General features: G+C 41.0%; 1 protein-coding gene across 1 annotated transcript in view; it reads right to left on the bottom strand.

Moving 5' to 3' along the window:
- Positions 1-13,125, bottom strand: part of vps53 (VPS53 subunit of GARP complex) — a 27,841-nt gene extending 14,716 nt beyond the window's left edge. Inside the window, exons 1-11 of the mRNA XM_035154349.2 lie at positions 12,982-13,125; positions 12,291-12,371; positions 11,224-11,273; positions 11,062-11,128; positions 5,183-5,269; positions 4,636-4,751; positions 3,295-3,414; positions 1,347-1,425; positions 1,079-1,222; positions 832-974; positions 148-289 (exon numbers count right to left, since the gene is read on the bottom strand). Coding sequence (XP_035010240.1) covers positions 148-289; positions 832-974; positions 1,079-1,222; positions 1,347-1,425; positions 3,295-3,414; positions 4,636-4,751; positions 5,183-5,269; positions 11,062-11,128; positions 11,224-11,273; positions 12,291-12,371; positions 12,982-13,068 — 1,116 coding nt within the window. The 5' untranslated portion in view covers positions 13,069-13,125. The remainder of the gene's footprint in view (positions 1-147; positions 290-831; positions 975-1,078; positions 1,223-1,346; positions 1,426-3,294; positions 3,415-4,635; positions 4,752-5,182; positions 5,270-11,061; positions 11,129-11,223; positions 11,274-12,290; positions 12,372-12,981) is intronic.

Below are 13,125 nucleotides of genomic sequence, written 5' to 3'. Positions count from 1 at the left end.
ATGGACAAAGCCATGGGCAAAGCTGATGTGACACGATTAAAAGGCAACCAAAATGAAACATCCGGTTACCCTGAATAAAATTGGGGAGTAAATAGATCTATTGTTGTTTTGTGTGTCTGTGTGTCTGTGTGTGTGTGCGTTTCTCACTCCAGGTACGTCAGTCAAGGTGCATCCTGTGAAGCGTTTGGCCAGTAAACCCTCGAAGTTGGTGGTTCTCTGAATGGCAAAAAGAAGCAGTTTCACCTCAATCTCCTTTGCTCGTGTTCGCATCACTTTGGCTAGCTCCACCCTTAGGAACACACAAACACACACATAAATATGGACAGTTTGACGTAATCACATTTAAATTTCTACCCTTTCACATCCAAATGTTCTACATAATTCTTGATAGTACAGTTTTCTTTTGGCAAAAACACATCTTGTAAGACTGGTTCCAAGTGACACAACAATCTACTGGATGTTTTTCCCTGGTGGTTGCAGCCTGGAGAATTACGCAAATGCCACCTACTTTCTTTTCTTGTGAAGCTGAGGGAAAAAGATTGAGAAATGTGGACACTAGGTCATTGCTCATGAAGGCCACCTACGTCAATTACACAGAAAGTGGCACCAAATCACTGAGTCATGCCATGCACGCCATATTGTACCAGTGTGGTTCGCTTCAGGATTCAGAAAAGACCAATTTCTCACATCCTGTCTGTTTAATTTAATTTCTCTTTATTACTTTCTTTCCATTTCTTCTGGACAGAGATAACCATACAATATTGATTAAAAAAGATAAATCATCTAACATATCATTCATAGCCTAAACCTACATGTTACAGATGTGTTTACCTGGTGATGTGGCAGAACTCCACAGCAATCCGCTCAGTCATGCACCATTCTTCAGGAAACATGCGTCCGTATTTCTCCTCATAGTCCACCAGCTGCCGTTTGATCCAGGCATAGCGGCGATCGATCTTGTCCAGCCAAGCAACCTGAGCAACCAATGAGCTATTATCATAAATATCTAGAGACCAATTAAACATTTACTGCAACTAATTATGATCTCCTAATTTATGGAATTCAATTTCTAACTCACATCTTGGTTTTCCTGGAAGAGCACCAGGTACTCTGAGAGGTGCTGCCTGATGAACTTTTTGATGATCTCTTGTTTGATGCGCGGGTCCAGCACGTTGGCCACCAGGCAGGCGTCTCTCAGCACATTACTGGGACCACCTGTTCTCTGGATGGATGTGATTGGGATATAAAAAGTTGAAAGATAAACAGGACAAAGGAAGGAATTTGTCAAGAAAACAAATAAAAAACAAACAAGTAAATCTAGATTCTTATTCAACACATGTATGTACCTTGGAGCCCTGAGAGGGGAAGGCTTCTTCAAAATCTGCCAGGATCTGAGTCCCCAACTCACTCTGAGCTGCTTTCACTCTAAATGGGACAAAAATAAAAACACTGAACTTTACATTGTTTCCTATTTATTGCTAACTAGTCACTGTGACTTTTGTCGAGCGATATTTTGGGAGCCGACGATTTGGGGTCACATGTTGCGATCACCTTTGACGTTGAGTGTGCAACGGCCGTGTTTGATTTGGGAGAACTACTATAAGAATTCATGCAACACCAGTGAGCTCAAAGTGTTCATAGTGTACAACATGTAAGAAAATTGACTGAAGTATCTGATTTGAGACACAACAAGAGAAACATGCATATTATGAGGTTTACAGTCTGAGTCCGTCCAGTCCTCAGATAGTCTGTTCACTCGTAGGCGTGTGGGATGGGTTAAACACACACAACACCAAAAGTCATTCCAGTCGTCCAGAATAAACAGGCGAGGGTGGAGGAATAGTATCACTGATGGATACCACCTGAACTTAGAGCAGTCATTACAAACACCCATGTGGACTAAAGACCCAACCATCCACTTCTCTCGGTGAACTACTGGGTATGAATCTCTTATCCCACACACCCTGCCCTGCAGCTCCTGTTTCAGCTGCATCCCACTCTGATAAATTGATCAGATTGTTCTTATTAAATCATCTAGTGTCTACAGCTGTTTTATCTGAATGAGACCAAACTGTCAGCAGCAGATCTAACTCTAATAAATGAGTGGCTGCACTTTGTCCACTCATGTACATGTACTGTATACAGCGTAAATGATACAGCTATACACAGCCAATCACAGCATCCCTCTGTGCAACAGTGGAGTATTGTAGTTATGCTGGTGAGAAACACATCAAGCAATGACCAGGAGAAGTCACAGTGTGTAGTTACTTTTGCCCCAGACTCTGCATATGATCTTAATACTGTCCCTAACTCCAACCCATTCATATCCATTATTGTCTGATCTAGTGCTCGTCTTTGCATTTGTCTCATCGGATCCTATGTGTCTTACTCTAATGAGTCAGGTCAGTCCAGGTCTCTCACAGAGAAGTAGTTAGTTTTTTCTATGAACGGTTTGTGTCCAGCTGTCTGCCCTGCCTTCATATCTTTCCCTTCCCCGTGTCTCTCCTATCATCTGTTTCTCCAGCAGAGTCACTTCTTCCATGCAGCTGTTATTTGGTATGAACTCTGTCTGCCACACCTCAGTCAAAACAGAACAGAAGGTCAATCCTTTCTTGTTTTAGATGACCAACACCACTTTAAACCTGAAGAGCAAGTTGGCCAATACGCCCCCAAACCGATTCTGGTGGTCTTTGAGAATAAAAAACAAACAACTGCATAATGATGTACTTTGTTGTGGGTGTGTGTTTCCTAAATATACTGTTAATTTATATGGACCATTTAACATGCACAGCAATCTCAAGTGCATAGTGTAATAAATGCATCTTCCATATGCACCAGTAGAAGCACAAACATGGAGATACAGACACACCCTCAGAAACTATGCCTCTAATCTCTGCCTATGGAAGAAATGCTGGCATAACACAACCCTATTCAGTGTGTTTCCTTCCTTTGTGTTCCTGTATGTGTGGGGTTGTGCGTGCATGTGTGTGAATATCTGCATAAACAGGATGTAATACGCAAAATACCTCCAGCAAAATACTGTAATCACTTTTCAACAGTTCAGCTGGCGAGCTGTGGAATATTACAGCTGTATGGAGAGTTCCAGAAGTGAACTGGCTACTGAGACCGAGCTCCTCTTAGTCAGCTTGAGCAAGGCCCTAAACCCAAGAATAGCTGTAATGCAACTGATATGCGCAAAGGAAATATAGTTGAGGAAAAAATTAGAAGAAATAACCTTATGTGAGCACATCAATCACTGGTGTGTGTGTGTGTGTGTGTGTGTGTGTGTGTTACCTCTCAGAAAGCTGTCTGATCTGGGGAATGCCCATGTACTTGTGGAAATGTTCCAGCACATTGACCACTCCCTGCAGCAAGTTGGCAACTTCACCATACTGCCTCTTTCTGGTCATGGCTCTGGGACAAAACACACATGTCAATTATATCCATTATTTTATAAAAGAAAAAGCATTGATACTCTGGAAATTCTCTGGACATTTACCCCCCCCCCCACACACACACATTATATTTCTAACATACTACATTATTTTTTAATCTATACTATTGTTGCTTTCCTTTGGCTCAACTCCTGTTGTTTTTATTGTGCTACATAAATTAATCGGACTGGACGACTAAACATGTGCACCCATATTTGTCTAGTATCCATCAAACTGTATCTTCTCAAATCTCAAACTGGCTTCATATAAAAATGTAGGTAGCAGAAGAATATAAATCTTAGATATTAAGATGCTTAAGGCCCTTGTGGGATCTGCACAGGTTTTGTTTCAATCCATCTACACAAGATTTTCTCCTGCAGCTTTTATCACCAGGCCACTGATTCTATCAACATCACTGAAAAAATTATCAGACATAGACTGTGTATAAAGATGGACAACTTGTCCCCAATCCTCCCACTGTCAAGAAATGAAACAAAATATTCTGGATACTAATGTTGCCATCTTTCATCTATGACGTAATTTGGAGCCATAGTCTATTCTGCACTGTAGTGATCATTGTGTGTAGCCACGGCATCGAGGTCCAGCCGCTTGACCAATCGCGAGTTGGTCCCGGCTGTCAATCCTGGTTTTTCACGCTGTTTTTTATAGCCTCATATAACTAATCAAAACCAAAGTTAATGGAAAAGTGAACTTGAACATACAACAGTGTGATCAGATCTTCCCGAAAATGACAGGGACCATTTTTAAAGAAAAATTCATTTGATATTTACTTTTTAGTTTGGTCCATGTCCCATCTGCTAACATTTAGGAGGCTGGGTTTATGACCTGTACTGCAGCTAGCCATCGAGACACTTGGGCTTCACTGTTAGGCAGCCGTCATGTCGTCTATCTTTATGAACAGTCTGCGATAAGACTACAATAAAACTCATCCTCATAATTATGCTGGTGACTTGTATGTTATGTAAAGGTTTGATTCATTTCAGTTTTATTTGGATAGTGCCAAATCACAACATAGATTATCTCGAGGCACTTTACATACTAAAACAAGATCTGTCTTGTACTAGCAGCAACTAAAACTTTAACCTAAAAAAATTATCCCTCTCGCAACTACTACTTTAGTCATATAAGCTTAAGGGGTAAACTGTGGGAGTCTTCTGATGTGAAATGTGATTATACCCACTCTAAAGAGTCCACACCCCCCGCCAACATGTGCAGGTGGTTGAGGGTGGTGATGGATGTAGTCAGGTGGCGCTTGGCATGGTCCAACTGCTTTATGTCCCTCGTAATCTCTTTAACCTGTGCAGGGAGAGGAACAAGTCAGACAGGGTAACACAAAGAAGGAGAAACAAGCATGGAGGGGATAAAGTACAAAGTTGGTGAAGAAATAAACAATCAGAACAGGGGAAATAATATAGGAAAGTTCCTTACTGGATGGAGCGAAAGGATAAAGAGAAGCAGAGCAAGGTGAACAACACACCTGCTGGTTTGAGAAATAATCTCCCACCTCATCCTCTCATCACTCAGCCCACCGGCCTTTCTCTGACTCTCACTAACACACACAGTCTTGCTTCTAACAGTGACACATGGAAGGTGCATTACCTCGACTTTAAATAACTCTCCCCACTGTCCTCTATTGTAACACCAGGAGGATACAGGTTGTATCTCCAATGTGCTGGGTGTGTGTGTGTGTGTGTGTGTGTGTGTGTGTGTGTGTGTGTGGTACATACCATTTGTTCAGACTTCTCTGCCTTGTCCTTGATGTCTTTGATTTTGCCAAACAATTGTTGGATGGCAATCTGGGCCTCCTCCAAAGCCTGCACAAAACAAACAGAGCAATAAAACAAAAGTACAAAGAGGACACATTTTAACTACTGTGTATGAACCACTAAGAATGTGTGTGTGGGGGGGTGTGTGTGTGTGTGTGTGTGTGTGTGTGTGTGTGTGTGTGTGTGTGTGTGTGTGTGTGTGTGTGTGTGTGTGTGTGTGTGTGTGTGTGACACTACAAATCAGTGGTCTTGCTTAGCACATCCATGCTAGATGCCAGAATAACAATATAAGCAGATACAGCAACAGGAAGTGGTGAAGGAGTAAAAAAAAAACACTAAACCAGTTTTGCCAAAACCTTGATAGTAACAGAGAGATGATGAAGTTTACATACTGAGTGGACATCTAGTCAGTGGAGATATGATGAGTCCAACTGTATATCGCTGTGAATAAACAAGGTCTTTTCTGCTGTTTGACATATAGCAACACCAAGGAGATAATGTTTACACTCATCTGTTTGTTTGTCTGTCTGTGATCAAGATTACGTAAAAACTACTGAACGGATTACGACGAAACTTAGTGGAAGGATGCCATATGGGAAAGGAAAGGAAAGAACCCATTACATTGTGGTCATGGATCAGGGGGTGGATCCAGAATCTTTTTCCACTTCCTTAACATCGGGAATTCAGGCATTTGTCAACATTGTTGTTGATTTCTCCGAAAATAATTAATGGATTTTGATGAAAAAAATGAATCTGGCATGTTTGGGTGACCAATATATACTTGAGTGTTTGCACTTGGTGCTGCTTAATTGAATTTAATGGGACTATTGGGCCATTCTAGTTCCACATGAGACACAACACAGAAGTGTGTTTCAGATAATATAGTCATCTTCCATCTCCATCCCTTACAAGTGAACTGTCTCCCTGTACCTCTATACACTGAGCTGACAAACTCTAGTGTCCTGTGTATTAATTGTGAATGAATCCACCTATAAAATGCATGATTTTCTTTTATGCACAAATTCTTGGGCAGAGAATTTTGAAACCCCGTCAGCAGTTAACATACCCAACTTATTACAATTTTAATTAAAATCCATCACCCCATGTATATATATAAAAAAAACCTGTCAATGTCAATTTACTTGCTGACAACACTTAGCCTATAATAATCTAAGAATCAGGGCAGAGTGAACATCTGGGTGTCAGTTGTGGTGTGCCAGGCTTGGTCAAATTTCCAAGGGAGCTGGTCTCACCACTGGCTTTGGTCCATGTGAAAATGTATCCTGCTAATGTCCAGTCCCAGCTCTAGAATGGGACCAATGTCAAACAGACAAATTGGACTAATTGACAAGCTATCGAGATACCTGACATAGATAGATAGGTTTTAAACTGGCATACAGGCCATAAGGCTAAGCTCTGCATAAAGGCTGTCACTTTAAAAGGCTAAAGAGGTCATTAGCAGTTTTAAAAGCCTATAAAGCCAAACCGAGTTAGGCAACATTTGACACATACAACTGTACGACGGCAGAGATTCTATTCTTCTATTTCCCCAGCTTCTGACATGGCAGCTGTTCTTTGATGGTCCTAAACAGAGATTTCGCTCCGACATCTGATGCCAAGGTAATTGGCTTCACTTGGCCCGGTGCTGTGGCGGCACTGCAGACACAACTTCAGACTCACACACACACATGAGGAATGCCAACAGCCGGCACCAGCTGTGCAAGGAATTTACTACTTTTACAAGCACCTCTCGGAGACAAGTGAGCAGCGAGTGAGCAAAGGAAAAACAGTGGACGTGCATTCAAACAATCTCACACACACACACACACACACACACACACACACACACACACACACACACACACACACACACACACACACACACACACACACACACACACACACACACACACACACACACACAGCAGAGGATTTATTTTCCTTTCTGTGTCATGTCACAGAATAATATCTGGTGACAGTGTGTTGGGGTCAAAGTTAAGACGACCCCATATATAACCAGGTCACAACAAATCCATTCTGCCATTTAACCCTCTGAAGGGAGTAAACCTGACTGATCTTTGGCAGCATTTTCAAACGAAAACAATCTCGGTGCATTTTGGCTCTTTATCAGGTTTAATCCCCGTCCTGAAAATGCATATCACATGATCACTCACGTACACTGGGCATACGTGTACACGGGCAGCATTTGGTTGGTAGTTGCAGGATTGTCGCAGATTGCTCGAATAAAAGTTTGTCTTCAACGCATGTAAACAGTTTTAACGTGGCAGAATTTAACTGCGCAACAGATGTTAGCAAAGACAAAAGGGTCAACAACTAATGCTGGTTGCTTTAGTCCGGCAGAGGGTCATGTGATAGGAGTGGACAGAAAAGACCCAATTAGCGAGCAGTTGTGAGGATCTATCTCATTGTTTCCAAACATCTCAGTTTCTACCTGTCTAGACTCAAATGCGCAAAGAGTCTAGACACTCTAGAAACGTTTCCAAACTTCTCAGTGTGAACGGCTCTGAAGTAGTGTGAAGTAGTGTGGAGTAGTGTGGATTCCAGGCATATCTGTAGCAGAGTTGATGCATTTTCAAATGAAATAATAGTCGTGTGGATGTAGCATTGAAAAAGCCAAAACCGAGGAGGTCTTTCTATTCTTCAGTTAAGATGATCACAAGCTGCCTTCAGTTTGAATGTAACTCTTTCTTTTCATGCCTCATAAAACCCTTTGGTTGTTTGGTGATTGGAAAAATAAAGAGGCAGGTTATGCGATTACTCTTTGATCTGAGAGTGAGGAGGAAGGGAGTGGCACTAAATCTTTGAAGAGCTTTCCCAGAGCAAACTGCACGCAAAAGAGACCAGAACCTCCAAGGCTACAATTGTCGCTCATGCACACTCGGCTCAGTCAATCTGGCTCGCTTCCTAGCGCTCATTTCCTGTATTTAGCCTTGAGGAAAGCGGAGAGAAAGACCACTGCCCAGCAGGCGCCTCCGTGCCCAAGATGTTATCTGCTCCCACACGAACATGCACATATGCACACCAGTGTATCTCTAACATGCAATAAGCAGCACATGTTCCGTGGCACACATTAAGTGGTATTATAGAGTTAGAAAGAAGGAAAGGGGAGCTTCTTTCCAAAACCTAAACAGGAGCGAAACACACTGCACTCATTCCTCACACAGACATCAGTTTGACTTTCTAAAGTAGAGGGTATACTACATGGTACATCCGACCACCCCATTTTAACAGTTGGACCACTGCCTGGGTGCAACACTTCATGTTAACATTTTTAATGTTTGACCTTACAGAGATGAGAAAAGCTAAGAAAATTATTTAAATGACCATCGCTTCTGCATTTTGTCAAAAACAACTACTGTTGTTTCACTCACAAACGGAGTTTTACAACTGAAGAAGACAGATAATCAAAACACTTCAAAACTGTAAATTAGAGAGAGAACAAAGACAGCAGCAGTTTAGAGTAATATAGTACAGTGAAGTAGTATTAGACAGAGCTCTGAGCAGTTAAAAGGATTTAAACTAAATAAAAGAAGCTGTGTACAGCCTTTTCTGGGTCAACATTAAACATCTACATTTAAGTCAATTCAATAGGACGACCACCCAGAACTGTATCTTTCAATGCAGCTTCCTTGATACCACAATAGACATACAGAAAGAACGCATGTTCAAAAAAATTACACACAGAAAGATGCCAAGTTACAAACCTCTGCAAACAGGAAGAACCCTGTTCAAAGATTTTTGGAACAACAACATTTATCCAGATTTTATTGAAGGAATAATTGCAGTAACTAACTTTAAATTGCACTAAAAGAAAAGATCCATAGGGATTAATTAGGTGGTTTAATAACAGTTTCCTGCAGCAACAGATGTAAATGGAGCCTTGAAAGCTCATGAAAACAATTCCTACAGGTGCAACAACTTTTGTTGATGACTTACAAGCCCTTTGTCTATGCAAAAATGTTGCAACTAACTTTGTTACTGCACGCTACATACGAGAAAAAGACCAGTACCAAGGGAAGTTGGGCTGGTTGGTCAGGGGTTCATCTTATACAACAAAATAATAACTAAAACATATAAAAGGTAAGGACAAGACAATGAGTTCAAATGATATAAGGATAATGGTGAAAAATAAGCAGATTTATGATGAACTGGGGGACAGCACATCTGTTCTGGTTTCCAACCTGCCAGGGCCTCTATCTATGGAGTTTGCATGCTCTTCCTGTACTGGTTAGGCTTCCTCCCACAGGTTAGCTTTATTGGCAACTCTAAAATGCCTGTAGGTGTGAAAGCAAGCAAGGTTGTTTGTTTCTATATGTCAACCCTGTGATAGACTCGTGATTTGTCCACGTTGTACCCCGCCTGTCGCCCAGTCAGCTGGGATTGGCTGAACCCCTCCCAACTCCTCAAAGGAAGAGTAGTACAGCTAATAAACAAATGAATCGACAAGTGCAACACATTTGTGGGAACTTTAGCAAAAAGAGAGCATCGTACAATGGCAGCTGTGTGTGGCAGGAAACTCAGCTGGCAAATAGAAGTGTCTTATGAGAAAGGCACCAATTCACCATACCATCATTTGTCACCTCACTGTATCAATTCATTTATAAATTTCAAATAACACAGGGGCTGTGGGTTCTGTCCCTCAACAGAGATTTAATCACATCGCCAGCTGCTACGACACATTCAAGGTTCATGTGCAATAAATCCAATACAATGTGGACAGAAAAAATAACATGTTAAGTGTAAAACAGCCACTGACACACTAAATTCCAGATCTATTAGCTGCCAGGGACAGTCTCATTCCCATACTCTCAGACCTGCAGCATTTAATTGACCAACTCTTGACAGAAAAAAACACAAGGAAAATCATTCCCCTGACCTCCTCTAGTTTTTTCTCTCCTCTTATCTTTGCTCTCTACATCCTTCACTACAAATGTGACCATCTTGGGTTTCAAACTGGGGAGTGCAATGAGCTCAGTGAATGAGTTCAGTAAATAGGAGAAAAGGACTAAACTGCTGATCCTGTTGCTTTTATTCTATTGCTGCCTTTATGCCTCCATCACCATCTTGAAATGAACACCTCTCCGTCTTTCCATCTGCAGAACAAATTTTCCCTCTGGAAATGTTGGAATGGCTCTGTGGGGCTGGAAAAATAAACTGAAATTATTGTGTGTGACTGTATAATGTTATTGGTCTGGATGGGATTTAGAGCGTTTCTGCTACTGCAACGGTAGCTGACTGGGAAAGACAGGGCCACCGAGCCAGACACCCTGACGACAACGCACACCTAATCATGTCAGTTGGTCAGGACATACGCGGGTTGCCCATCAGGTGCCACGTTCCTCTTAAGCCACAACTCCTTGACAGAGCGAGGACCTGGATTAAATCAGAAGGGGCTGCTCTTTTCCGTCATGCTCCCACAAGAAAAAGCAAGGACTCAAAAAGCCTGGGTTTAAAAGAAATCTAAGTATTTACATATGGGAATCCATTTCCCAGACATGTTTTCCGTAAAGAGAGGCAGTTTAAGCAGCGGGAATGGATCTGAGTCATCTTGCCCTTTTCCATGGAAGCAATGTGGAGAAAGAAAAGCTCAGGAGAGGGGGAGGAACATGTTTGTCTGGGTTGAGAGCAACCGATGGCACCATCTAACTTTAGGGGGACACTATTTTAAAAAACATGTGATGAATAGGCACAGTGGTGAGAGTTTAAAATATGCAGATGTGGTTGTTTATCTCCCCCTACATGGTCATCCTGCTATGTTATTACAGTGCTACAAACTCAAAGTTGATGTATGTTTCCTCACGACTTTCAGCTCAACTCACCTGTCTGCCATCCTGGCCAACGTTGGTCTGTCCTCTCACCACCGTTCGGATGTTGTCATCCAGACGCCTGTAAAATGTGATGCAAAATGGCAGTCAACAAAAGATGAAAATAATAAATCAAAAAAGATGACACGTATCATTATATCATTTGCATTCACTCACCGAATCTTCAGACGGATCTTGTTAACCACATCATCAATGTTGGCCAGGGACTGAGAGAAAATGTAAAGACAAGAAGTCAGAAAAACAAAGAAATATTTCTGTATGTTGTAATGTTTTCTATGACTAATAACTCTTATTATATCACTTTAGTACCTTATCCTATTTGAGTTGTGCTGTTGGCCCAGAATCTTACACAAAAAAACATCTCTAAACAGAAGTACCATTCATCTAGCATGCATGTGTACAAACTATCATAAAAATATTTATATCTGGTCTATAATATTGACAACTTGTATTTAGTAACATCACCTGTTGAATACAAACAAAACCCAAGTAGGTGAAAATACATCCAGCTTTCCACAGTACATAAGCACATCTATAGGATTACAGTGACCCCTCATGGAGACGGAGTATAGATACACATACATGTATTGTTTATGGATACTGCATAGTGCATAGTTTCTTTAAGATAAAGTGCAACAATATAGTTAATAAATATAGGATATATAAAGTAAGATATGGATGAATAAAATTTGTATCCATGTATAGAGAAAGTTCCAGTTTATGAATTAATGGGCCTTTAACAATATGGATATTTAGATATTTCACAGTGGAAAAGTCTAATTAGTGATGAACAAATTTCAATTAGCTACTTCAGTTTCTGGGTCTTGTTTTGTGCATGTTGGTAGGGCTGGGCAATAAAACAATATCAATCGTTGCAATATACCATAAGTCCAACACAAATGGATATAATACTTATGCATAGTGTCAGCACAGTGAGGACGTGTAACACATAATTGATCGGCATCAGATTTGTAAACTTTTGCGTTTCCTATCAAGTGTTTGTAATAATATAAATACAAAAAATATTAAAATAATACGACAGTTATTATGATAATTATGTATATCAACTGATATGAACATCTGCTGTGCAAAAGACCCATTATTTTAATATAAAACACAAATTATTCTCAACTAAACAAAGACCAAAAACTCAGTCTCATGTTAGAAACAATGATCAGTGTTAGTGTGTAGCTGCAGCTGTGTGCGTGACAGTGGACAACCACCTGCTCGGTGGGGAACAGTGTGTTGATGTACTCCACAGCATTGAAGTCTGCTCTGTCCAGAGGGTCCTGACTGGGAAAAACCTTGGAAACAAAAAGACATTATACATTATGGTCAGAAAGTCATGACGGTCAGTCTCACTGTATATCTGAGGAGGACTTCAGTGTGCATTGAGGTGAAGCCTGGCAGGTGATTCTCAGATGTATTGATAGAGCTGTAGCTACTCACTGGTGACAACCTGTCAGATGAGTGAACCAGTGAGATGACAGATGCTGTGTTATCAGATATCTTAACATTATTCACAGCTAACCTTACCACAAGACTTTTCTCTGAGTTAAACGGTGTTAAAATGTCGGTAAACTGAGTGTTTTATAGCTGGTGGTTTTATAGCTTATATGAAGCTATAAACGAACTATATATGAACTTTCTCTCTCTCTCTCTCTCTCTCTCTCTCTCTCTCTCTCTCTCTATATATATATATATATATATATATATATATATATATATATATATAATATAGCTGGTGGTCGTAATAACAGCGTCATATCCAGAGAGCAGCAGCAGCAGCAGCAGCAGGGTGTGATAGCTTGCTAACAGCTGTGTGTGTGTGTGAGTGTGTGTGTGTGTGTGTCACAAAGACTAGCAGCGACGTTTAAGAACACACATTCACCAGGAACTAAATAAAACACCAACCTGCTCAATGGCGAGCTGCACCTCCGGGGTGAGATGCAGAATCGACTCCAAATCCTCCGCCAACTCAAATTCTTCCTCCTCCATCATCGTCAAAACAAAGCTGCAAGAGACGTCTCCGGCGAAACACTTCCTGGTGCAGAGGAT

This window comes from Hippoglossus stenolepis, chromosome 4, assembly GCF_022539355.2.
Source record: "Hippoglossus stenolepis isolate QCI-W04-F060 chromosome 4, HSTE1.2, whole genome shotgun sequence".
Lineage (NCBI taxonomy): Eukaryota > Metazoa > Chordata > Actinopteri > Pleuronectiformes > Pleuronectidae > Hippoglossus > Hippoglossus stenolepis.
This window is presented reverse-complemented; position numbering and strand designations above follow the sequence as displayed.